A 26,323-nucleotide genomic window follows, 5' to 3' on the forward strand; every position below is an offset into this window, starting at 1 on the left:
CCGAAGAAAATGTCTGAAATAAAGTAAATTTGAAATGTTTCTTTGAATGGTCAATTCACTGTCAGTTTTTGTTTTAATTGTAGGTGAAGTTAAAATGAACTATTTGGGCAAACCATATGTAGCCATGGTTACAACATACCAAATGGCAGTTCTTCTTGCCTTTAACAACAGTGAAGCTGTCAGTTATAAAGAGCTTCAGGACAGCACTCAGATGAATGAAAAGGAACTGACAAAAACAATCAAATCATTACTTGATGTGAAAATGATTAACCATGATTCAGAAAAGGTATGTAGTAATATTCCAAAGAATTTAAGCATCATCAGCATTAAAGCTTTTTCATGAGATGTTTGCAGTTTTAAAGTAAGGCTGTAATTGTTATTGTGCTCTGGAAAGCACTTGTATTCACTACGTTACTGTACGCTCCATAGAGCTGCGAGCGTAAGGCATCACAGAGCATGCTGTGTGAGTTGGTGCCATGTGCCGTTTATAGTTTGATTTTATTTGTCCTATACTGTTACAGCTTATTGAATAATTGTAAAAGAATTGCCATCTGGAAGATTTTGATTAATTGAGATTTTGAAACTAGCCTTTAAAGACTTTCCAGGTTTTTGGTTTTATAAATGTGCTTAATTTCATGGTTCTGTAACAGGAAATGACAGCCTGTTGATGTCTATTTGTACACATATTTAATATGTGTAACTCCATTCCAAGTGTTCTTAATGTCAGCACTCAATTAACTATCATCTGTTTTTAACCACCATATATTTTTAATATCTGTCACAAGAATAACAAGCCATTAGTATATTACTTTTTTGTCTGTAACTTTTTTTTAGTTACAAGATTTTGCTGTTTTGTTGTCATAGTATATCCTAGATGTTTAAAAAGTTAAAAATGCAACAGAGGTGGGATTATATCTCCTTCAAATTATTGTGCTTATAAGAAAAAATTCCTATAAATAATGTTTTGTTTTTATTTTTGTAAAGTTAATAGCCTACAGTTTATTTCTCTTATTAATTCATTTTGCTGACATCCCTAGGATTATGATGACATTTTATAGTCTGTAATTGAACAACTGTAAAAGGCGTATTCTGAAATTCAAATCAGTGTTTTCATAATTTTGAGAAATGATTTATCTGGCATCAGAATCTTAGCAAAATATGGATTTTTTTTTTTTTTTTTGAGATGGAGTTCCACTCTTTTTGCCCAGGGTGGAGTGCAATGGTGTGATCTTGGCTCACTGCAACCTCCACCTACTGGGTTCAAATGATTCTCCTGTCTCAGCCTCCTGAGTAGCTGGAACTACAGGCACGTGCCACCATGCCCAGCTAATTTTGTATTTTTAGTAGAGATAGGGTTTCACAATGTTGGCCAGGCTGGTCAGGCTGGTCTCGAACTCCTGACCTCAGGTGATCCACCTGTCTTTCCCAAAGTTCTGGAATTACAGGCGTGAGCCACTGTGCCTGGCCAAAATAGGGATTTCTTAAGGTTAATTAATTATGGTTTTTAATTTTAGGCTAGTAAATGCTTAAAGGTTTTATATTTTTTTCTAAAACATGCTATTTTTGCTGCCCAGAAATTGACAAAGTAAACATAGATTCCTTGTTTGCACTTTAAATTTTATTTTATGTTTATTTATTTTTGAGACGAGATCTCGCTGTGCCACCCAGGTTGGAGTGCAGTGGTGCCATCTCAGCTCACTGCAATCCCCACCTCCTGGGCTCAAATGATAATCCCGCCTCAGTCTTCCAAGTAGCTGGGACCACAGGTGTAAGCCACTACGCCAGGCTAATTTTTTAATTTTTAGTAGAGACCGGGTTTTGCTTTGTTGGCCAGGCTGGTCTCAAACTCCTGAGCTCAAGCAATCTGCCCACCTCAGCCTCCCAAAGTGGTGGGATTACAGACGTGAGCCACCATGCCTGGCCTTTAAATTTAATTATGAATCTGTCCATTCCTTAGCAGAATGTCTTAGATTATTATTGAGAATTAGTTCATCTTCCAAGTGCCTTTTGATCCTGCTGCCAGAGAAATTCCACTCTGTGATATCAGTGGCTTTCTTAAGCCTGATATAGAAGTTGTTATTCTAAAAATTGCCTTAACAGTTTTCCCCTGAGCAAAGGCCACTTGCTTCTTGAAGAGTGAATAAAACATGGATTGAAATAAATGTTTTCACCATCACCCCAGGTCACAGCAAATTGATGCTGTGTGCTACTGGAGGCACAGCTTTCTCCTGACATCAGGCCATTTACAGTGGGTATTGTGTTACTGCGGCATTTGTAAAAAAAATTTGGTTGCTTTTTCAAAATGGGGTGATGGAAAAGTTACGAACTTTGGTGTTTCATAAAAATTAAAATGTCAAACTCTAGGCAATGAGCTTGACTCTTATTTTCTCAAAAAGTAGTGTATATAGAATAGTAGGACCCGAAAATAGCTTATTCCCAAATATAAACTGCTTAAGATTCTGGCAGATGTAAAAGTAGAAAATAATTGGGTTTTTTCCTGTTTGTTTGAACAAAAGAATTATTTTTCTCTTAAATTTGGTAATCTATAATATAAAAGTTATGAGAGTGGAGGCCTTTTTGCTTGGTCATTAATTTAGCAGAATTGCTTGCAGCAAACTCTTATTTAAAGATTTTGGTTTTTATAAATATAAATGTTTTATTTTTAAATGTAGGAAGATATTGATGCAGAATCTTCGTTTTCATTAAATATGAACTTTAGCAGTAAAAGAACAAAATTTAAAATTACTACATCAATGCAGAAAGACACACCACAAGTAAGTGCTTTTAATGTCAAGTTTTTTTTGAGGGGGAAACATTTAAGCATTGGACTTTACAAGTGTTTACATTGAGATTGTGCAAAACTTTGCACAGCAAAATTAATAATGGGATATGTCTTTTCTGGTTTGTTGTTGGCATTTATTAACCTTACAGTCAAACAGAAATCTCTACTTGTATTTTAGTTTTTTCTAAGGAAAAGGGTATGGTTTTGTTGTATTTGCTCTTAAACCATTAGAATGTGTAACTTTGCATTCTCTCCGAAAATTCCCACATTGAGAAGTAATAAAATTTCATATTTTTCATTTGTAAAATAAGGGAAAGTTCTCCAGCTCTTTTTTTTTTTTTTTTTTTTGAGACGGAGTCTTGCTCTCTCGCCCAGGCTGGAGTGCAGTGGTGTGATCTCGGCTCACTGCAAGCTCTGCCTCCCGGGTTCACGCCATTCTCCTGCCTCAGCCTCCTGAGTAGCTGGGACTACAGGCGCCTGCCACTATGCCTGCCTAATTTTGTTTTTGTATTTTTAGTAGAGACGGGGTTTCACCGTGTTAGCTAGGGTGGTCTCGATCTCCTGACATCGTGATCCGCCTGCCTCAGCCTGCCAAAGTGCTGGGATTACAGGTGTGAACCACCGCGCCTGGTCTACAGCTCATTTCTTTCAAAGAAAATTTGTCAGTAGAAAATGCTTCTTAAACTTTCATATGCAAATGAACCACTTGGGCATCTTGTTCAGCTGCAGATTGTGATCTAGTGGGTGCGGAGTGAGGTACTGACAGGCCAGTGTGAGGAGGGGACTTCTGCTCTTCATTATTTTAACTCAGCAGTGATTGTTGCTTTGGTCTGGGATAGACTGTTTCTATCACTTATGCTTCCTGATTGCCTCCGGTGTGCAGTCCTTGGGCTGATGCAGGATGTGAAGATAATATAAGACGTTAGATCCTCTCCAGAAACTTAATTCCCGATGGGGGAGACAAATATTAATTGCCATTTACTTTGAAACCTAAAATGGTCAAGATTCCATTTTCCTCCAGGCTAATAAATAATAATTTGCAATATATAGATTGTATTTTGTCTTTGAAAAGCTGTGAGGAGATCCTATTAATGTGGCATGGTCTGCTTCTATGCCTTGCTTCTGTGTTTCTTGAGCTCCGTGGAGATAGGCCCCCTCTCCTGGCTTCTCTGCTTGAGCCACATAAAATGCCACTTCACAGCTCTTCCCTTTGAAGCCTGATCCAGTATGCATTTGGAGCTAATTACTGCAGTTGACACAACTGCTTCCATCTAAAAGCGTCGTGAAAGATTCTGTAATCACTGATAAGAAAATGATCTTGCAAATTATTGCTGTGTCCTCCTCTATTGCCTCTTTACCTTAACCGTACAGTTTACAATAATGTAAATTTTTTTCTAATCTTTCAGCTTTAACCCTAGAAATTGTAGATGTTTTAGCAGTGATTATGTGATATTGGCACAACATAACTATATAATTTGCTCAGTATTGTGGTGCATGCCTGTAATCCCAGCTGCTCAGGAGTCTGAGGCATGGGAATCACATGAACCCAGGAGATGGAGGTTGCGGTGAGCTGAGAGCGAGTCACTGAACTCCAGCCAGGACGACAGAGTGAAACCCTGTCTCAAAAAAAAAAAAAAAAAAGTATTTGCACTCACTGATAAAATGAATTGAAAACAAGTTCAGTGACTTAATGTCTTGTTGGGTCTTTTTTCTTTTCTTCTGTAAAACAGGAAATGGAGCAGACTAGAAGTGCAGTTGATGAGGACCGGAAAATGTATCTCCAAGCTGCTATAGTTCGTATCATGAAAGCGCGAAAAGTGCTTCGGCACAATGCCCTTATTCAAGAGGTAACAGGAGGGCAGTCCTCAGGGCTTCTTAGGGTAGAGGGCATTGTCATTGTACAGATTCAGTCTCTTTCTTCTTAAAGAGGATACAGAAATAACCTGATCCTCAGATAGCATAAAGAAATGTTTCATACTTAATCAGAATCATACTCACTTACAATTTCAGTATTAAATTCAGATTTGCAGGCTGGGCACAGTGGCTCATGCCTGTAATCCTTTTTGTTGTTGTTGTTGAGACAGAGTCTTGCTCTGTCGCCCAGGCTGGAGTACAGTGTCGTGATCTTGGTTCACTGTGCAACCTCTGCCTCCCAGGTTCAAGTGAGTCTCCTGCCTCAGCCTCCCGAGTAGTTGGGAATACAGGCGTGCACCACCATACTTGGCTAATGTTTGTATTTTTCGTAGAGACAGGGTTTCACCATGTTGGCCAGGCTGGTCTCGAACTCCTGACCTCAGGTGACCCACCTGCCTCGGCCTCCAAAAGTGCTGGGGTTACAGGTGTGAGCCACCATGCCCAGTGGACACCTGTAATCTGAATGTCTTGTTAGGCCAAGACAGGAGGATCACTTGAGTCCAGTAGTTTCAGACCAGCCTGGGCAACACAGGGAGACCCCATCTCACCTAAAAAAAAAAATTAAAAAATTAGCCAGTTGTGGTGGCACACTTGTAGTACCAACTACTTGGGAGGCTGAGGTGGGAGGATTGCTTGAGCCCAGGGATTGAGCCTGTGTGTGACACAGTGAGATGCTATCTCAAATGATAATAATAAATTCATATTTGCTTTGGCTTTATTTTAGAGGTCTAAAACTTGCTGATTCGTTGAGTCTTCTGTCCAGTTATTGAAGGAAATTGACCCATCAGATATTCATTCATTCCATAACTATCGGAGCCTACCATGTGATAGACAGCTGGGCTGGTCCCTGGGATATAGCACAGAGCAGCTGAAGATATGGCAGGCTTTTTTGGAGTTCACAGTTTAATGGAGGAAGAAATACACTATTGAAATGATATGCAAATAAATGTAAAATTACATTAGCATGCACTGAAGGAAAGGTATACAGTACTATGAGAATGTATTTAAATATCCTGGCCTAGGGGCTGCTGGGGAAAACTTTCCGAGAAAGTGGTGTTTGAACTAAGAGCTGAGAGTTGAGTTAAATAGAAGCTTGGGGTTGTGTGTGAGTACTTAGGTTAATTAGTTTATTGTTTCACTTAATTATGTATCATTATTAGATTTTGCTGTATCCATTTTCCACATTTTAGTTCCCATTTTCATACTTAATTTGGCCCATTTGTTGAAACCTCAGTACATTTGAGGCACTTTAAACTGATTGGTTAAAAGTCATTACTTAATAGCTGAAGAACTGGCAGTAGTTTGACTTCCACATCTCTCTTCCACAGGTGATTAGCCAGTCAAGAGCTAGGTTTAATCCCAGTATCAGCATGATTAAGAAGTGTATTGAAGTTCTGATAGACAAACAATACATAGAACGCAGCCAGGCGTCGGCAGATGAATACAGCTACGTCGCGTGATGTTGCTCTCCTCCAGCGTTGTGTGAGAAGATCATTGCCATCACCATTTGGTGTGTTCCTGTGGGAAAAAGCAGGACTGTGCCTCCATAATTTGGTCATTTGGCAGCCCCTGTTTTCTGCTGTTTACAACATCACCAGTGCCACGTCATGAGCGTCAAAGAAAATGCCTAGAGATATTTCAAGCTCATGTCATTATGACATTTCTTAAAACTTTATTAAAAGAATGAGTGAAGTATTGCTGAAAAGTGGAAATTCGGTTGGGTACCATGCTTTTTCTCCCCTTCACGTTTGCAGTTGATGTGTCTTTTTTTTTTTTTAATGTATCTTAAAGGACATAAAATTTAAAAACTTAAATATTGTAATATGACAGATAACCTAATAATTGTATCTACATTAAAATGACAAACATGATACTGCTGCTTGTCAAATAAAAAAAAAATAAAGAAATAGAATGCCTTTTTTATGTGGATGGAGTATCAGATTGACCACAAAATATATTGACTCAAAGCAGCTAATGCATCTTTAGTTGCGTTTTTATCTGAATGGTTAATTCACTTGTACTCCTATTTAAATCCTACATGAAAAATGTCTAGATTATTGTTCTTGACTGCATAGGACTGCATTCAGCATAAAGAATGCTTTATTTTTATGGATTAGATATATTGGATCTAAACATTTTGAATCTTGAAGATGTAATTCCATCAGCAGTTTCTGGTGGTGTGCTACTCCACAGACATCGCAGAGTGTGAGCAGGATGCTTGGTGACCTCAAGTCTGGCACAGAGAGAGCTTTTCATTCAAAAGTTGTCTTTCTTCTGTTGCATAATCCATTAATTCTAGCATAGACTAGTACCCTAGCTCTGTGGCCTTCCCTGAGTCTTAGGAAATCTGTGATACCAACATATTCCTTCTATATGCCTCCCCTACCTGTTACCCTTACACCCCTCCTCCAACAGTTTAGATACTAGAGTCACTCTCATCAATCACAGATGTGCTTAGCAATGCATAACCTAAATACATTTTTAAAAAAGAAAATTGTACATTGTACTGGGTGCCACATATATAAATCCCATTATTTTGTTTATTTTATATATATATATATATCTCAACAGCAGTGTTAGAGTACTGCGATCTATTGTCATATTTATTGTCTATCCACACCATCACCACCACCACACCCCTCCTCCCTCAACATACAAACAATTTTTCTTTATTTTAAAAAAAATAAGAGACGGGGTCTTGCCATGTTTCCCAGGCTAGTCTGGAACTTCTGCCCTCAAGCAGTCATATCTCTGTCTCCCAAAGTGCTGGGATTACAAGCATGAGCCACTGCATCCATCCAACACACAATTTTTAAAATCAGAATATTTTAAAGCAAATCACACAAATTATTTCACTTATAATACTTCAGTAAGGCCTTTAAAAAAATCCACAGTGATATTATTACTCCTAACAAAAACAATAATTACTTAGTATCATCTAATATGTGGTTCATATTTAAATTTGTTGTTTTGAAATGGGTCTTACAATTGGTTTATTCAATTGCATTTTTTCTAACTCGTGTCTCAAGTGTTTTAAAAATCTACTGAACTTATAATGACTTATATACTGTGTTTCTCATTTTACCTTTCTTCCAAAAGAGGAAATAATGGCAAACCATATAATATTGTACATTCACTGTCAAAAAGCAAACCCTTGTTTTGATAACTTGTTGATTGATAAAAATTTTCCAAATTGATTCCTTTTTTTCTTAAATATTTATAAATGTTAAGTCTTATCCTGGTATCTAATTGTCAAGTAAATACACTGAAAAATGGACAAAATACTTGTGCAGAGGTCTACAGAAATGGCTTACAAGAGTTTTCTTCACATCCTTTCTCCATTTTACCTGAAAGGAAACATCTCTTGCATGAGGAAAAGAGGCCAAATCTGTTCAACCAAGGCATCATTCAGAAAGGGAGCAATGTTTGGAATTCATTGCAGCGCACACCTTCCCCTGCAGAGAGTGCTGGGAAGAGTTGCAGTCTTGTCAAATTAGGTCAGGAGATTGAAGTCACCACTGCAGAAGCCGTAGCACACAGCCCAGAGCTCTGACCTGGCCGCCCTGCTGTGCAATAACTAGTGCAAGTGGGCAAAACAGCTCAGAGCTACGAAAAGGAAAAAGGAGCAAGGAGAGGAGGATTTTCTATGCTTCACTGCAGAAAACACAAGTGAGCAAAACCCTCAGAAGTTTTTTAGAAGTCATTAATACTAAGGTAGTTTACGTGTGTGAGTCAGTGATGCATTTTATAGCCAGCCAGCATGAGGCCTTGTCCACATGCCAATCCTTTCCCTTTGAAAGCAAATATTTAATTGCTACTGAAGGTGCAGACTTATTTTAAGGTTTAGTCCAATATTTTATGACCATTTGCTTTAATATAAACAAACACTCTGGGGGTTGTGTGTTTGTTTTGTTGTTTTAAGACAGGGTCTCGCTCTGTCACCCAGTCTGGAGTGCAGTGGTGCAATCACGGCGCACTGCAACCTCGACTTGCCGGGCTCAAGTGATCCTCCCACCTCAGCCTCCCAAGTAGCTGGGACCACAGGCACATGCCACCACACTCGGCTAATCTTTGTATTTTTTGTAGAGACGAGGTTTTGCCGTGTTGCCCAGGCTGGTCTCAAGCTCCTGAGCTCAAGCAATCCACCTGCCTCGGCCTCCCAAAGTGCTGGGATTAGAGGTGTGAGCCACTATGCTTTATTTTCTTTATAACTTACTATCTTTTTAGGATTTTGTAACCTATGTACGCTACCATGCTATCTCATGTCTGTTCACTTTTTTAAAAAACCTTTTTGAGTATAAATGATGACAGGTGCTTCCACCTATGTTATTTTGTTTAATCTTCAGGTAATCCTGTTTGATAGGCAATGCTTCTCTTTTTCATAGGTGAGGAAACTAAATGAGACTTTTCCAGGAGTTACTGTTGTAAACTGCAGAACCTGAATTTAAATGCCAGTCAAATTCATGGATAAGTATGGCCTCTCTATATAGGTATATAGCCTCTAAAATAAGTAGAAATAACTTCATTTCATACATAAAGAATAGTTTTTCCTGACCTTTTAGAATAACAATTTGTTTCTAGTTAAATAATGTATGATAAACACATCATATTTTTCTTAAGATACTTATTTAAAATGATGTAAACACGGTTAAGGAATTTGTCTTGGCACATAGCTGATTCATGACAAAGGGTATTTGTGAATTTAGTGTTTTACATTCACATGTACTATTACAGAACATTTATTTCACAGTGTATATATACTTAAAAGTTGTTATCAGTTAATTTTGTTGAGCTGTGTACTAGAAAAGGATAATTATTCACCTCTTAATTTTTGGTTCCAAGAATAAATTCTTGGTTGAGCAAGGTCAAAGTCAAGATGCGAACTTTAAAAATACTAGTCCTTGGCCGGGCACGGTGGCTCACGCCTGTAATCCCAGCACTTTGGGAGGCTGAGGTGGGTGGATCACCTGAGGTCAGGAGTTCAAGACCTGCCTGACCAACATGGAGAAACCCTGTCTCTACTAAAAATACAAAAAATTAGCCAGGCATGGTGGCATGCGCCTGTTATCCCAGCTACTCGGGAGGCTGAGGCAGGAGAATTGCTTGAACCCAGGAGGCGTAGGTTGCAGTGAGCCAAGATCGAGCCATTGCACTCCAGCCTGGGCGACAAGAGCAAAACTCGGTCTCAAAAAAATAAATAAATAAAAATACTAGTCCTAAGGGCTGTTGCAGATGGGCCATAGCGAAATGAGTGGAAATTAATATGGAGAGACCCACTAGTAGAAGATTGCTGTGTTCTTGAAGCGTATCAAGGCCGAAGCAATTAAATTAGGCAATCCTTTGAAATATATGGCCCCATAGGCTAGAATTCATTAAAGGTAGGATTTACTGATGGGGAAGAATGATAATTTTCATAAGGAATGGCTGTGCTACCTATGAAATTGTAAGAGATTTTTTTTTTTCTTCCCCTGGCCCCTATCCACAACCCAGGAAATTCCTCTTCATTTTATCATCTAGCAAACAGGTACTGGTGCCAGGGCATTACGCTGGGTACAAGATATGCAGTGATGAGCAGAAAAGATGCTGTCTGTGCTCACATGGAGCTTCCAGTCTTTAACAATCAGTCAGAACTGTGTCATTCCAGATGTGGTAAGTGCTTGTGAAGGAAATCCTGACTACTCAGGAGGATTTCATAAGAGAGGTTAACGGGTGGAGAATGAAGGTGGGAGAGCACATTCTAAACGGAAGTGACAGCAAAGATCCTAAGATAAGAGGCAGCCAGAACTGGGAAATCGAAAAGACCAGTGTGGCTGAATTATGTGCATTTTAAGCAAAGAGTGATTTGGTTATATTTACATTTTTAAAAGATGATGGTAATGTTTTCACAACTTGGCTAGTCAGTGTGTGAATGTTCATTTTGTTAACATGCTTTATGGTGTACATATTTATATATTATTTTGCTTTGGCGTTTGTGAACTATGTCATAATATTTGTAATTTTTTTTTTTGAAACAGAGTCTTGCTTTGTTGCCCAGGCCGGAGTGCAGTGGCACGATCTCAGCTCACTGCAGTCTTCGCCTCCCAGGTTCAGGTGACCCTCCTGCCTCAGCCCACCTAGTAGCTGGGATTACGGGCACGCATCACCATGCCCGGCTAATTTTCGTATTTTTAATAGAGACGGGGTTTCACCATGTTGGCCAGGCTGGTCTCGAACTCCTGACCTCAGGTGTTCCACTCGCCTCAGCCTCCCAAAGTGCTGGGATTACAGGTGTGAGACACCGCACCCGGCCAATATTTGTAAATTTTAAGGGAAAATGCATCGGAAGAAATTAGGCGGTCTGGGGAGGAGTAATTTTTCTTTTTTTTTTTTTTTTTTTGGAGACAGAGTCTCGCTCTGTTGCCCAGGATGGAGTGCAGTGGTGCCATCTCGGCTCACTGCAAACTCCGCCTCCCAGGTTCAAGCAATTCTCGTGCCTCAGCCTCCCAAGTAGCTGGGGTTACAGGTGCATGACCACGGTCGGCTAACTTTTGTATTTTTAGTAGAGTCGGGGTTTCATCATATTGACCAGGTGGGTCTCGAACTCCTGACCTCAAGCAATCTGCCTGCCTCAGCCTCCCAAAGTGCTGGGATTACAGGCGTGAGCCACCGTGCCCGGCTCAGGAGTGATCCTAATGACAGTGACTACTTCTAGAGGGATCAAGTGGATGAACCGGAGTGACTTATGGATTGTGACAGGGTGAGTGGGGGAACGGATGAGTCAATGATGGCAACCTAGATTTTTGGCTTTCACAACTAATGCCATTTAGTGAGTTAGGGGGATCCTAGAAGCCCGAATGGAGAAGGAAGTTAGTAGGCTTGGTTTTAGACAGTGTGCACTTGATGTGCTTTTGAGATGTCCAAGTGCAGCAGGTGGTTGGTCGTAAAGGCTGAAAGTTCACTGTGCACATGTTCCCATCCTGATTCTTAGAAACCAATCTGTAGAAGCTGTTTGAACTATTCTCCTTTCTCTTACCCTAGCCCATGAGTCAACACTTTCCAGGTTCATTGTGACTAGAGAATACCAAACATTTACTACCACATGAATATGTTACGGACATGTTAAGTCATAAAAGCAGGAATGAAGAGGAATGAGATTTTTCCTTTAGTTATTTATATATTAATACATTCTAGGATTTGCCTTCCTGTGTTTCAGTGAGTGGTCTTGTCACCCCTGCTTTGAGGTGAGGACACATTTACAGAAGCGGGGTCATTGTGCCTAAAGTGAACCTGCCAGAGTCTCACTCTGTCACCAGGCTGGAGTGCAGTGACGCGATCTCGGCTCACTGCAACCTCCACCTCCAGGTTCAAGTGATTCTCCTGCCTCAGCCTCCCGAGTAGCTGGGACTACAGGCATGCACCACCACGCCCAGATAATTTTTTTGTATTTTTTGTGGAAAGGCCAGGATGGTCTCGATCTCTTAACCTCGTGATCCACCCGCCTTGGCCTCCCAAAGTGCTAGGATTACAGGCGTGAGCCACTGTGCCTGGCCAGTTCTTTCTTATATTCATAAATCTTTGCCCACTACTACTTTTGCACTGCACTCCTGGCAAGCTTAAAAGGAATCATCAGCAAAGGAAGAGATCTTTGGGAACTAACTTGTGGAAAAGAATTTGAATAACAAAGGGCGGTATTAGATGTTTTGTTATTGTTTTCTTTTTCTCCATTGTTAGTAACTTGCTATTTATAGTTCTAGTAATTGAAGAATTGTAGACTGTGTTGAAGTTTGCAGCCTCGGGTAAGGAGTAAACTTAGTGGATTGCTATTTTTATACTTGGATGGCCAGGCTGATATTTTCCTTGGAGGAACTTTGGTGTTGCAGAAAAAAGATGAAAATTTTCTGTGACTTTCATAAGCAGCCCTGTTCAGGTATCAACTAGCTTATGGGGCTGTCCCTAGCTCAGTACTCAGTCCTATGCAGAGAGCCTCAGCATTCTTAAGTGGATAGTTTTCAGGTTGTTTGTCTTCTAGGGGAAAAAACAGATATGATAAGCTCAGATCTACTTTTAGCAGAAACAAAGCTGGCCTAGTGGCCAGGCGCAGTGGCTCACACCTATAATCTCAGCACTTTAGGAGGCTGAGGTGGGCAGATGATTTGAGGTCAGGAGTTCGAGACCAGCCTGGCCAACGTGGTGAAACCCAGTCTCTACTAAAAATACAAAAATTAGCTGGGCGTGGCACACACTTGTAGTCCCAGCTAGTTGGGAGGCTGAGGCATGAGAATCGCTTCAATCCAGTAGGCAGAGGCTGCAGTGAGCTGAGATCCTGCCACTGTGCTCCAGCCAGGATGACAGAGCCATCTTAAAACACACACACACACACACACACACACACACACACACACACACACACAAAACAAAAGAACGCTGGTCTAGTTTTGGCCTGAGGAGGTCAATGATGCGGGAGAAGTATGGTGATGTTAAAGGAAACTCGCCAAATGCAAATCAATGCAGTGCTACAAAGTAGATATCTGAGACACCTTGTTTAAATTGTATTTTATTGTTTTCATTTTTTGAAACGGAGTCTCACTCTGTCGTCCGGGCTGGGGTACAGTGGTGCAGTCTCAGCTCGCTGCTGCCTCCACCTCCTGGGTTCAAGCAGTTCTCTTGCCTCAGCCTCGAAGTAGCTGGGATTACAGACGTGTGCTACCACGCCCATCTAATTTTTTTTTTTTTTGAGATGAAGTTTCACTCTTGTTGCCCAGGCTGGAGTGCAATGGCGTGATCTTGGCTCACTGCAACCTCCACCTCCCAGATTCAAGCGATTCTCCTGCCTTAGCCTCCCGAGTAGCTGGGATTACAGGCATGCACCACCACGCCCGGCTAATTTTGTATTTTAGAGACAGGGTTTCTCCATGTTGGTCAAGCTGGTCTCGAACTCCCGACCTCAGGTGATCCACCTGCCTCAGCCTCCCAAAGTGTTGGGATTACAGGCTGAGCCACCACACCCGTCCTAGATTGTATATTTTAAAATAGTCGTCTCTAACTGTTGACAGCCAAGAAAGATGAGGACCTGCAGCCACTTGGTAAATTGGAAATACATCGTGTCAGCACTCAGGAAGGTGCATGTGCCTTCACTTGTAAATTACTTACTTGGCTCTGGTTTGGGCCGCCATCTCCACTGCTCCGTAAAGCAGGGAAGAGAGCTACTCAAATTAAGGAAGAGGCTTCCATAGCCAGCCACCACTACTTTTCTGAACTATTTCTGGCATTTGGCCTCCAAGTCTAAATGGAGTGAGCCAGTTTGCATTTCTTGGGCGGTTGCACCCTTAGTGGGGGTCAACCTTAGCTCTCCAAAAGTCAGATCAGGCTCACTGCTGACCCAGTAATTAAAATCCAATCTAATTAGATCTGAAAGTTCTGACAGCAATTGGAAGTCCTTGCAGCAACCAATGTGGGATTCTTTAGGAAGCAGAGATGAAGGGAAGGGTCAGAAAGCCAGCTCATTTTGATCCCTGCTAGACCATCAAACCCACCAGGGACTATCTATAAAAGGGCAAGTATGTGGCCAACCAAGGAATCTCCTGGGATGCAGCAGAACACAGTATTACAGTGCTGTGGTTTCCAAAAAATACACTTGAAAAATACAAGTGTAATGTGAAGTGCAATGTGAACTCAAAATTAGGGTATTTGCAGTGGGTGTGAATGTTCATTTTTATGAAAATCATCTAATACCCTGTGTATTCGAGTTTTCCAGAGAAACAGAACCCACAGGAGATATACATATATATATACACACACACATACACACACATATGCATAAATACACACACACATGCACACACACAGTTGTCTCTCAGTATACATGGGGGATTGCTTCCAGGACTCCTCACAGATACACAAATCCACAGATGCTCAAGTCCCTTATACAAAATGATGTAGTATTTGCATAGAACCTATGCACATTTTTCTGTATGCTTTAAATCATCTCTAGATTACTTATAATCTCTAACACCAGGTAAAGGCTGTGTAAGTAGTTGTTATACTGTGTCACTTAGGAAATTATAAGAAAAAAGTCTGTACATGTTCAGAATAGATGCAACTATTCTTTTCTTTCTTTTTTTCAAATGTTTTTTGTCTGTGGTTGGTTGAATCCATGAATGTGGAACCCGTGAATACAGAGGGCTGACTGTATATGTAAAATGAAATTTATTTATTTTTATTTATTTATTTTTGAGACGGAGTTTCACTCTTGTGGCCCAGACTGGAGTGCAGTGGTGCAATCTCAGCTCACTGCAGCCTCCACCTCCAGGGTTCAAGTGATTCTCCTGCCTCAGCCTCAGCCTCCAGAGTGGTTGGGTTTACAGGTATGCTCCACCACACCTGGCTAATTTTTTGTATTTCTAATAGAGACGAGGTTTCACCATGTTGGCCAGGCTGGTCTCGAACTCCTGACCTCAAGTGATCCGCCCACCTCGGCCTCCCAAAGTGAAGGGATTATAGGCGTGAGTCACCGTGCCCAGCCCAAAATGAGATTTATTATAAGGAATTGATTCACAAGATATTGGTGGTTGACCAATCCCACAATCTGCTGTCTGCTAGCTAGAGACCCAGGAAAGCCAATGGCATGAATTCCAGTCTAAGTCTGAAGGCCTGAGAAGGAGGAGTGCTAATGGCATAACTCACATTCCATGATAAGGAGACTGATGTCTCAGCTCAAGCACTCAAGTAAAGAGACAGAATTCAACCTTCTTTCACCTTTTTCTTCTACTTGGGCCCTCGGTTGAATTATGCCTACCCATATTGGAGAGGACAATCTACTTTACTCAGTCCACTGATTCAAATGCTAATCTTTTCCAGAACCTCCTCACAGACACACGCAGAAATAATGTTTAAGCAGATATCTAGGCATCCTGAGGGCCAGTAAAGTTGACACGTAAAATTAACCATCACAAGTCCACCTCTTGTCAACTTCGCACCCGCATGCCTCCCTGTAAAACATATTTAATCTCCAAATGAAAACAGTAACAGGCTGGACATAGTGGCTCATGCCTGTAATCCCAGCACTTTGGGAGGCCAAGGAGGGCGGATCATTTGAGGTCAGGAGTTTGAGACCAGCTTGACCAACATGGTGACACCCTGTCTCTACTAAAAATACAAAAAATTAGCCAGGTGTGGTGGCACACGCCTGTAATCCCAGCTACTCAGGAGGCTGAGGCAGGAGAATTGCTTGAACTCGGGAGGTGGAGGTTGCAATGAACCGAGATCATGCCACTGTACTCCAGCTTGGGTGACAGAGTGAGATTCCTCAAAACAAAAAAGTCAATAACAAGGTCATAGATCCACCTAACATGATACAACTAACTATCCTATATGCAACTGAAAACGCACCAATCCCTTCCCCAAAAGAGGAGGTAAAATCCTTCAGTGATGTTTATTCTTCTTTTGATAGTCCATAACTTAAATACTATGGTGTAAAATTAATAAATACTATGATATAAAGTCCATATATCTTATGTTATATGATAAGGGAATAAGAGATGAAAAATAGAAACACAAACATTCATAACAAGATGAGGAGGAAATAGGATAATTACAGTCCTTGTTTTTATAACTGGTCACATGACCATAGCTGATATTTGTAACCACCTTGTTTCTACTACCCACTATATATTCCCTTTGCAGCTGGTTGTAGCTCTTCATCTGGTGGGGTGACCCAAACCTTTATTTCTGAAGAATCTAGGCCATTAATAGTCCTGCCTGAATTGGGTTGTTGTAGTTTTCCATTGACCCTAATCATAGGTGGTACCAAGAGATAACCTTAAGGGATCTCCTGTATTCCAGATATACTCTTTCTGATCTTCACTCTGGAGTAGTTGTCCAATTTCCTCCTGGTATTCAGGATCGATCACCCCAGCCATCACAGGAACTCCCTTCTTTGCCTGTTGATTCAGAGCCATGAGGAGCTCAAAGTGGCTGGGGACACTCTTAACTTCCAGTTCAATGAAATCATTGCTGTGTTTCCTGGTTGAAGCATTCCTCCCTCTGGAACTAAGACCTCTAGGTCACCGGAGCATAAGGTCACGGGGCCAGGAAGCAAGATTTTGCTAATGGGTTACCAGGGGTAGTAGTGAACAGTGATGCTCTCACTTTCACCCCTTGATTCCTGGACCTGCAAGTCCTGCCTGCATGGAAAGGCTGATACCACTGTGAGGAGAGAGGTTGATATCAATAGGGGTGTAGAGACCTCTTCCACTGGCAAAAAGACTCATCAGAATTTAGGGGCTCAGTGCCCCCTGCTTTGTCAGGATCTTGACACGCATCCCCACCTCAACTGACAAGATGCCATTCTTTCTCAATCAATGCTCTCACTTTAATAGTGGGCACTCTGCAAGGCCAGGAGTACAACTTGCAATGATATTCAGCCAGACACAGGGTGAAATTCTGTGTTTGATTTTCAGCAATCTCAGCCCTGCAGCTATAGGGAATAAGGGTGAGAAGGCACCCTTATCTATGAAGCAGAGCAAGTGAGCCCTCACCAGACACAGCATTGGCTGCTGCCTTGATCTTGGACTTCCCAGCCTCTAGAACTGTAAGAAATAAATTTCTGTTGTTTATAAATTATGCAACCTAAGGTATTTTGTTATAGTAATCTGAGCTAGACAAGACAATCTTCCTCCAGCCTTGCCCATCTCGGTTGATGGCAACTCCTTCCTTCCAGTTTCTCAGGCCAAAACCCTTGGAGTTTTTCTTTACTCAGGTCTTTTTTTTTTTTTTTTTGGACGGAGTCTCTCTCTGTCACCCAGGCTGGAGTGCAAGGCATCTTCGGGTTCAACTGTCATCCTGCCTGAGCTTCCCAAGTAGCTGGGACTATAGGCACACACCACTGCACCCGGCTAATTTTTGTATTTTTAGTAGAGATGGGGTTTCACCATGTTGGCCAGACTGGTGTGGAGCTCCTGACCTCAGATGATCCGCCTGCCGTGGCCTCCCAAAGTGCTGGGATTACAGGCGTGAGCCACTGCGCCCGGCCCTTTACTCATGTCTTTCACACTCTACATGTAATTCATCTTGAAGTCCTGTTGGCTCTACTTTCATTTTCTTATTTTTTCAAGAGGCTATGTTGCCCAGGCTGGTCTCGGATTCCCAGACTCAAGCGATCCTCTCACCTTGGCCTCCCAGAGTGCTGGGATTACTGGCATAAGCCATCATGCCTGGCCAGCTCTCCTTTCAGAACATATTCAGCACCTGGCAGACAGGTCCTGCCAGAGACAATGACGGTAGGCCAGCAGAATAGCAGATGTGTGTAAAGCAGTAGGCTGCCAGATCAGTATATCAGGATGACTAGAGGCAAGAGATGTTCAGCAGGGTGGACAAGCAGAAGGTGCCATCAGGAAGGAAGTCCACGGTTACCAGAGCCCCAGCTACCGAGCCCGGAATGGGCAAGCCAGGCCCAGGGCTGGAGGAACTGAGGCACCAGGCAGGTTTCCATGACAGAGATCCAAGTGAAAGAAGCAAGGCAGATGTCTAGTTCACCCAAATGGGGCCTGAAGGTCTCCAAAGCAGGAGGAAATTCATGCATCATCGATGGGTACTAAACAAGCCTGAGTGAGCAGGGCTGGGCTATGGGCCTCTTACTCCAAAGCAGGGAATGGACCCAGAGACTAGAATGGAGCAATGCCTGCAAGGGAGGTCAGCAGGTCCCAGCCTGGGGAGACTGGGAAGCTGAGCTGGCAGTCAAGCTGACTTGCCACCATTCAAACAAGAAATGCCACAGGATCCTGCTTCTGAAGCACTTGGCTCCCAAACAAAAAGCATGGAAGACAGTTGGGTGACTACAGTGAGGACCTACAGATGGTACTTCCTGGGTCTTGTGTCTCCTGGGCTCCAGGAGGATGGAGGTTGACTTGAGTCTTAAAGGCTTAACCTTTCGCACACCGGAAAACCCGCTTCCCAGCAGCCTGACAGCAAGTTCTCTGACCTCTGTAGGAACTTTTCTGGTATTTAAGTCATTATCACCTCCCAAACTTGCCTCTTCAGTGGACTCTGCGTTGTGGTCCCTCCCTCTGTCTTTCCTGGTCTTCCCCAGCTCTGCACGTTGCACTCCATTCCCCAGACCCATGTGTTCTGCCACACCTCTCACCAGCCCCTGGGTACTTTAACACAGGAATATCTGTTGTTGCTACATATCCTTATGTCAAATTTTTTTCTTTTTCTTTTCTTTTTTCTTTTTTTTTGAGACAGTCTCACTCTGTCGCCCAGGATGGAGAGCAGTGGTGCGATCTCAGCTCACTGTAATCTCCACCTCCCAGGTTCAAGCGATTCTCCTGCCTCAGCCTCCTGAATAGCTAGGACTGCAGGTGTGTGCCACCACACCTGGCTAATTTTTGTACTTTTAGTAGAGATGGAGTTTCACCATGTTGGCCAGGCTGGTCTTGAACTCCTGACCTCAGGTGATCTGCCTTCCTTGGCCTCCCAAAGGGCTGGGATTACAGGTGTGAGGCACGGCGCCTGGCCTCAAAAATGTGTTTTCTAATACTATTTTGACAAAAATCTTTCAGTTGTTGTTGGTTTCCTTTATAATCCTGGGTATTTTATTTCAAGCATTGAAAAACGTTACTGTGAGAAGTTCAGAGATTCCAGAATGCCACGTGCTCTGCCACAGCTCTCACAGCAGGACACCACAGGCCTCGTGCATCCTGGGCCGTGTGAAGCAACCTCAAGCCACAGTGTTGCTCATGCTTCTCCTTCTTGCCTAATCCTCCTGTTTTATTGGCTGAGTCGACCAGCTGGGCTTTAACCAAGAGTCTACTCCCTTAGTTCCTTTTTCTTTCTTCTTTTTTTACAGACAAGGTCTCGCTCTGTCACCCAGGCTGGAGTACAGTGGTACCATCATAGCTCACTGCAGCCTCAGGCTCCTGGGCTCAAACAATCCTCCCACCTCAGCCTCCCGAGTAGCTGGGACTACAGGCACACACCACCATGCCCTGGCTAATTTTTTTATAGAGATGGGGTCTCCTCATGTTGCCCAGGCAGGTCTCGAACTCCTGGCCTCAAGAGATCCTCCTGCCTCAGCTTCCTAACATGCTGGGATTATAAGTATTAAATCAAATTTAGCCTAAAGCTACCTCCTTACCTATTTTAAGTTCGACCTAAAGGTTTCTCTGTACATTGTGGACTATAAGCTAAATGAAATTGTAAACAGACTGTAGCCTACTCTTGTGCCAATCACCAAGTTTTGTCCAATCAAATGTGGTCAACTGTTCCAACCATATTCTAATAAGGCAAATGCCAAGCTATAACCAATCCAGCTGTTTTTGCACCTCTCTTCCATTTTCTGTATGTCACCTTCCTTTTTCTGCCCATAAATCTTCTACCACGTGGCTGCGCTGGAGTCTCTGAGCCTACTCTGGCTCAGGAGATGGCCCAATTTGCCAGTCATTATTTGCTCAATTAAACTCCTTTAAATTTAATTTGACTAAAGTCAAATTTTAATTTTTTTTTTTTTAACCGCAGGTTTGAGCCACTGAACCTAGCCCCTTAGTTTCTATTCAGTGACCTAGCTTCCTGCCAATACTGGGGGCCTTGTCCTGGTGATGGAATGCTGGTACCATGCATTCTCTTTTTTGCCTTCTGCCCTCCACATTCCCCACCACCAGCTGTGACGGTCCTTTGAGGAATGATCTTTGGAAAGCTTCCTAGCATCCTTTGCCCTGCCTGCTGGAGTGGAGTGCCTGGTCCCAGTGATTGCCCCAAATGGTGCTGAGTTTATTACATCCTCTTGACACTAGGCTTTGAGCTGCCTAGAAGCCCTGGCTAGAATCAGACTCTATCTGCATTGTTTGTTTGTTTGTTTGTTTCCATTCTCTGGTTCTACTACTTCTCCACAGACCTTTTCCCTACCTAGTTCTCCTCATGCCTCATGCCCAGGACCACCCTTTGGTTCTAGTCTAGTTCTCTGGAGCAGCAGGATAAACATGTAATTCCCCTGCTATATGGTAATTATTCATAGCTTTTTCCTTGCAAGCCCAACATTCCTCCTTTATGATAGTTTCTAACTCATTTTCTGCAGCAGTGCATACACTTCTGCTCCCTGAAGTCCTGCTGGAAGGGCCACTTGTTAGAACCAGACAAATTGTTCACATGCTTACTGCTTAAGAGGCTCATGACTTGTCCCTAATGACTAGAAGCAAAGGAAGAAGCTGTTTTAAGGGGAGAGTCTGCTTTTGAATCCAGCCCCCACTTATGTTTTGGCTTAAATGAAATAGCTTCTTTCTTAATGCACATCAGAAATACCCGGGAAACCACCTCAGTTCTCTGGGTTAGAGTATAAATGTTCTAGGTGTTTCCTCTCTGAGCCAAATAAAAGGAATCCCCAGAATTCCTAGAGGAATTTGATATGTAAGAGTTAACACATGCTACCCTGCTTTTTCCAGATGAAAGAGGACAGAGGGCATCTTCCTCCCTGACACCAGGCTGGAATCGCTTGGGTGATTAGCAAGCAGGTTGCCAGCATCTATGCCACTGTGAATCAAAGGGTCTGGAAAAATCTCGACCAAGACACTTTCCGAGCACCACCCTTACCTCAGTGTCCAAGATTTCTCTATTCAAGGTTCCCATGGGCTTAAGGTGTCAGAGTTCCTGGTCATTGTGCAAACTGGTTTTCTGGAAGGGCTCTCGTTTCTGAATGCCTCTGCTTTTTCCCCCAGAAGATGCAAGTCACCTTTCTGTCACCCTCAAGGGGCCAGGTCCCAAGTCCTGAGCTCCGGTTGGGAGGAGATAGTTTGAGGAGCTCTGAAAGAGGAAGGGTCAGCCTGGGAGACTGGGCAGAGGCCCTTAGTGTGGGGAAAAGGCGGGAGCGCTGGGAGGCAGCAGCATTTGGAATATAGACAGATTCCCCTGCCTGTGGCAATCTCTGTCTCCCTCTGGTGGTTTAAGCTCTCAAAATTACAGGTGTTCTTTGTAAGTAACTCATACATTCCAGTACCGGGGTGAGTTTTTACTCTTTTGGCTCATGTCATTTTCTCCCAGCAGCTAGGGTCTCTGCATTTTGTCCTGTTGTCATGGCAACTGGTACTCTGCAAGCTTTGGGAGCTGAAGCTGTAGAGCTGGCTCGTTAGGGAGGCTGCCCTCTCTCTCCAGCTCAATGGGGAACTGTAGACATTTGGAAGATGAATCATTCTAGTCCATTGAATAGCTTGCCGAGGTGACCCCGAGCAAGCTCCTTCACATCTCTTAAGGAACAAAAACTATAGTGTTGTGAAGCTTGTATGAGATAACTTATCTGAAGTTCCTAGCGCCATGCCTGACATACTATTTTAAGTGTTTGATAAATAATATTTGCCTTCCCATTGATTCAGACTCTACAGGCAGCAATAAAAAATTACTGCTCTAAATATTTCTCTTTTTCTCTCTGCAGCCTTTCATGGAAGTTGCCATGGTTCTGCATCCCTAAACCAGTGAGACACAATGGCAAGTTTCTCTTCCTACATCTATTTCAACCACCAGCTTAACTCCCCTTCCTGAGTGCAGCTAAAGCTGTGGCCATCAGGCAGGTGAAGCTTGGTGCCTCCTGTTCAACCAACAGGAATGACTGAAGCAGGATGGGGGTGGGACCAGCAGTAAGAAGCCCAGAGCAATGACCAGAGCTCCCTTTCTGGGGAGAGCTGGGCTGGAGAAAATCTATGCACTGCTGATCTCCTAAGGAGAGAGCTTCAAGGATGAAAAGATGGTGTCCCACAGGCCTGAGGCTGCACAGATCTAGCTTTTGCCATTGAGGACAGCAGGGACAGTAAAGCTTCCCAGATCCCCTTTCAACCTGCCAGCTGGCATGTCACCTACCATAGAGGAAGCCAATCCTAGACCTTGTACTACTTGAGAGATTGCAAAAGTATCCTGTTAGCTGGGTCTGGACCCCAATGATAAATAGACTCATGAGTGAGCTAAGGAAAGGAACTGGCCCATCTAAAAGGAACCGGCCCAAGGAAAAGCAGGAATCTATGAAGGCATTCAATAACTTGGACCAAAAAGGAACAAGAAGGTAAAATTGAATACTTGGGTGATGGTTACACTAAAAGCCTAGATTTCCCCACTACAAGATATATCCATGTAACAAAACTGCACTTGTACCCCTTAAATTTATATACTTAAATAAAATAAAATAGAAGAGATTCTTTTTTTTTTTTTTTTTGAGACGGAATCTCACTCTGTTGCCCAGGCCTGGAGTGCAGTGGTGCAATCTTGGCTCACTGCAACCTCCTCCTCCCGGGTTGAAGCAATTCTCCCACGTCAGCCTCCCTAGTAGCCGAGACTACAGGCACTTGCCATCACGCCCAGCTAATTTTTGTATTTTTAGTAGAGACGATTTCACCATGTTCACCAGGCTGGTCTCGAACTCCTGACCTCAAGTGATCCACCTGCCTCAGCCTCCCAAAGTGCTGGGATTACAGTTGTGAGCCACTGTGCCCAGCCAAAATAGAAGAGATTCTATTACAGCATAAAATACGTTGTGGAAATAAGAAACAAGGCCCGGCGCGGTAGGTCATGCCTGTAATCCCAGCACTTTGGGAGGCCGAGGTGGGCAGATCATGAGGTGAGGAGATCGAGACCATCCTGGCCAACATGGTGAAACCCCATTTCTACTAAAAGTACAAAAATTAGCCGGGCGTGGTGGCACGTGCCTGTAGTCCCAGCTACTCAGGAGGCTGAGGCGGGAGAATCACTTGAACCCAGGAGGCGGAGGTTGCAGTGAGCCGAGATCGTGCCACTGCACTCCAGCCTGGGCGACAGAGCGAGACTGTCCCAAAAAAAAGAAAAAGAAATAAGAAACACGAGTTTTCCATTTTAAATTTCAGCTGATGACTGAAGAAGAGGATAGTTGCAGGCTAAATTAGTGGCCCAGGAGATTCAGTGAGAGAAAAATCTCAAAACAAAATTACAAGCAGATGGAAATATTGAAGAAACTGACAAAGTATTTGAAGTCTGGATTCAGACAATCTTACATGTAAACAATAAAATGCCTAGAAAGGTTTTTTAAAAAGAAAAGTAGAAGAGAAGCTATAATTAAACCAAACCAATAATAATAATAATAAATCATACGTACTAAAAAGAAATTGAGTATTCGAAGTGAAAGAATTCACCAAATTCCAATCTGGATTAATAAAACACTTAAGGAATATCCTGGTGAGCTGGGCGCAGTGGCTCATGCCTGTAATCCCAGCACTTTGACCAGGCTAGTCTTGAACTCCTGACCTAAAGTGATCCACCTGCCTCAGCCTCCCTCAGTGCTGGGATTACAGGCGTGAGCTACTGCGCTCAGCCTATATAACCGTTAAGGTAAAAGAAATATATTCAAAATTACACAAGATTTAGAAAATAAATCCTACACCTACTTCTGTTTGATGAAAATATTCCAGAAGAACTCTAATCAAATGATAAGTAAATCAGAAAGAAGACCACAAGATTGCCGTGATGAGTAATGAGTGTGTGTGTGTGTGTGTGTGTGTGTGTGTTGCAATACTGGGTAAGGGAGCAGAAGGATAGTTACAGCATTCTTAAGATTTTATCTTACAGGCCAAGGAATGGAGTGTCTTGGTGAACAGAAATATTTCATACTGTGCTTTTTTCTTTTCACAGGTAATGGTAGAGAAATATTTGTTTATGTGTATCCAGTATAGAATGGAATCATTACTGATATGGAAAATTACATAAGAACTTTGCATTTTTCAGGTCTGTTAAGGAATGACAGAATGACACACCCATTCCTTGCTCCATCCCCACTTCCGATTTACACATCCATACACTGGAAATTCTTGATTTCTTTAGCCAAGGACACAGCTTAATAAATTGAAGATATCATGCAGGACTAAAAAATATGTGTTTTTTGGTGCTGATAGAATCTTGCCTGATTTGAGAGGTTTAATTCTAGGGTGTTTAACAGCCCTTTATTTTTTAGAACTTGCATTCTGTTCAGGAAAAATTTATATAAATGACCTTAATACTTCCATGTAATGAATGGATACAAACATGAGGAGCTGCTTGTTGTGTGTGTGTGTGTGTGTGTTTGTATGTGTGTGACAATCTATGTCTTTTTATTGGAGTATTTATGACATTAATGTTTAATAAAAGTATTAATCTATTTAGGTTTAAATGTACCATCTAAGTAGTTAATGAGGGTCTTTAAATTTTAATTTGTTTTTATTTCATTTTTTTTTAGAGACAGGGTCTCCCTCTGTCACCCAGGCTGGAGTGCAGTGGCATGATAATAGTTCACTGCAACCTCAAACTCCTGGGCTCAAACAGTCCTCCTGCCTGAACCTCTGTGTAGCTGGGCCCACAGGCATGTGCCACCATACTTGGCCAATTATAAAATTTTTTGTAAAGATGGGGTCTTGCTATGTTGCCCAGGCTGGTTTCCAACTCCTGGCCTCAAGTATTTTTTCTGCCTGGGCTTCCTAAAGCCCTGGGATTACAGGCCAGGTTCGGTAGCTCATACCTGTAATCCCAGCACTTTGGGAGGCCGAGACAGGCAGATCACCTGAGGTCAGGAGTTCAAGACCAGCCTGGCCAACATGGTGAAACCCTGTCACCCTGTCTCTACTAAAAATACAAAATTAGCATGGTGTAGTAGCACTTGCCTGTTATCCCAGCTACTCGGGAGGCTGAGGAAGGAGAATTACTTGAACCCAGGAGGCAGAAGTTGCAGTGAGCCAAGATCCCACCATTGGACTCCAGCCTGGGCGACAAGAGGAAAACTCTGTCTCGAAAATAAATAAATAAATAAACAAACAAACAAACAAATAAATCAACCAACCAACCAACCAAAGCACTGGGATTACAGACAGGAGCCACAGAACCTGACCTAATCTTATTTTATTTAATTTTTTTTTTTTTTGAGACGGAGTCTTGCTCTGTTGCCCAGGCTGAAGTGCAGTGGCACGATTTCGGCTCACTGCAACCTCCGCCTCCCGGGTTCAAGTGATTCTCCTGCCTTAGCCTCCTGAGTAGCTGGGACTACAAGTGCCCGCCTCCATGCCCGACTAATTTTTGTATTTTAGTAGAGACGGGGTTTCACCATGTTAGCCAAAGGGTCTTGATCTCCTGACCTCGTGATCTGCCCACCTCAGCCTCCCAAAGTGCTGGGATTACAGGTGTGAGCGACCATGCTGGGCCCCTAATTTTATTTTTAATTGACAAGTAATAATTGTATGTATTCGTGGAGTACAATGTGATTTGATACATGTTGATGATGTGGACTGATTAAATCAAGCTAATGAACGTATCTATCACCTCACATACTGTCATTCCTTTGCGGTGAGAACGTTTTTTTTTTTTTGAGACAGATCTCGCTCTCCGCCCAGGCTGGAGTGCAGTGGCACTATGTAGACTCACTGCAACCTCTGCCTCCCAGGTTCAAGCGATCCTTCCACCTCAGCTTCCCGAGTAGCTGGGATTACAGGCATGTGCCACCACACCCGGCTAATTTTTGTGTTTTTAGTAGAGACAGGGTTTCATTATATTACCCAGGCTGGTCTTAAACTCCTGACCTCAAGTGATCTGCCCACCTTGGCCTCCCAAAGTGCTGGGATTACAGGCATGAGCCACCACGCCCAGATCTTTGTGGTGAGAACATTTAAAATCTAATTTTGGGGG

General features: G+C 42.7%; 1 protein-coding gene and 1 long non-coding RNA gene across 7 annotated transcripts in view; both read left to right on the forward strand.

The window, feature by feature from the left end:
• The window catches only part of CUL2 (cullin 2), a 124,781-nt gene extending 118,169 nt beyond the window's left edge, over window positions 1–6,612 (forward strand). For all 6 annotated transcript variants that reach the window (XM_063710154.1, XM_019035388.4, XM_063710153.1 and 3 more), the window contains 4 exons: window positions 84–286; window positions 2,673–2,774; window positions 4,513–4,629; window positions 6,025–6,612. In XM_063710154.1, the coding sequence (XP_063566224.1) occupies window positions 84–286; window positions 2,673–2,774; window positions 4,513–4,629; window positions 6,025–6,156 (554 nt within the window). In that variant the 3' untranslated portion in view covers window positions 6,157–6,612. The remainder of the gene's footprint in view (window positions 1–83; window positions 287–2,672; window positions 2,775–4,512; window positions 4,630–6,024) is intronic.
• A 2,454-nt stretch (window positions 6,613–9,066) lies between these two features.
• LOC134759218 (uncharacterized) lies at window positions 9,067–22,840 on the forward strand. Its single transcript, XR_010135236.1, has 4 exons — window positions 9,067–9,186; window positions 10,187–10,345; window positions 10,711–11,432; window positions 22,092–22,840. It is a non-coding gene; the product is annotated as an uncharacterized lncRNA (long non-coding RNA).
• The last annotated feature ends 3,483 nt before the right edge of the window (window positions 22,841–26,323 follow it).

This window comes from Gorilla gorilla, chromosome 8, assembly GCF_029281585.2.
Source record: "Gorilla gorilla gorilla isolate KB3781 chromosome 8, NHGRI_mGorGor1-v2.1_pri, whole genome shotgun sequence".
Classification (NCBI taxonomy): domain Eukaryota; kingdom Metazoa; phylum Chordata; class Mammalia; order Primates; family Hominidae; genus Gorilla; species Gorilla gorilla.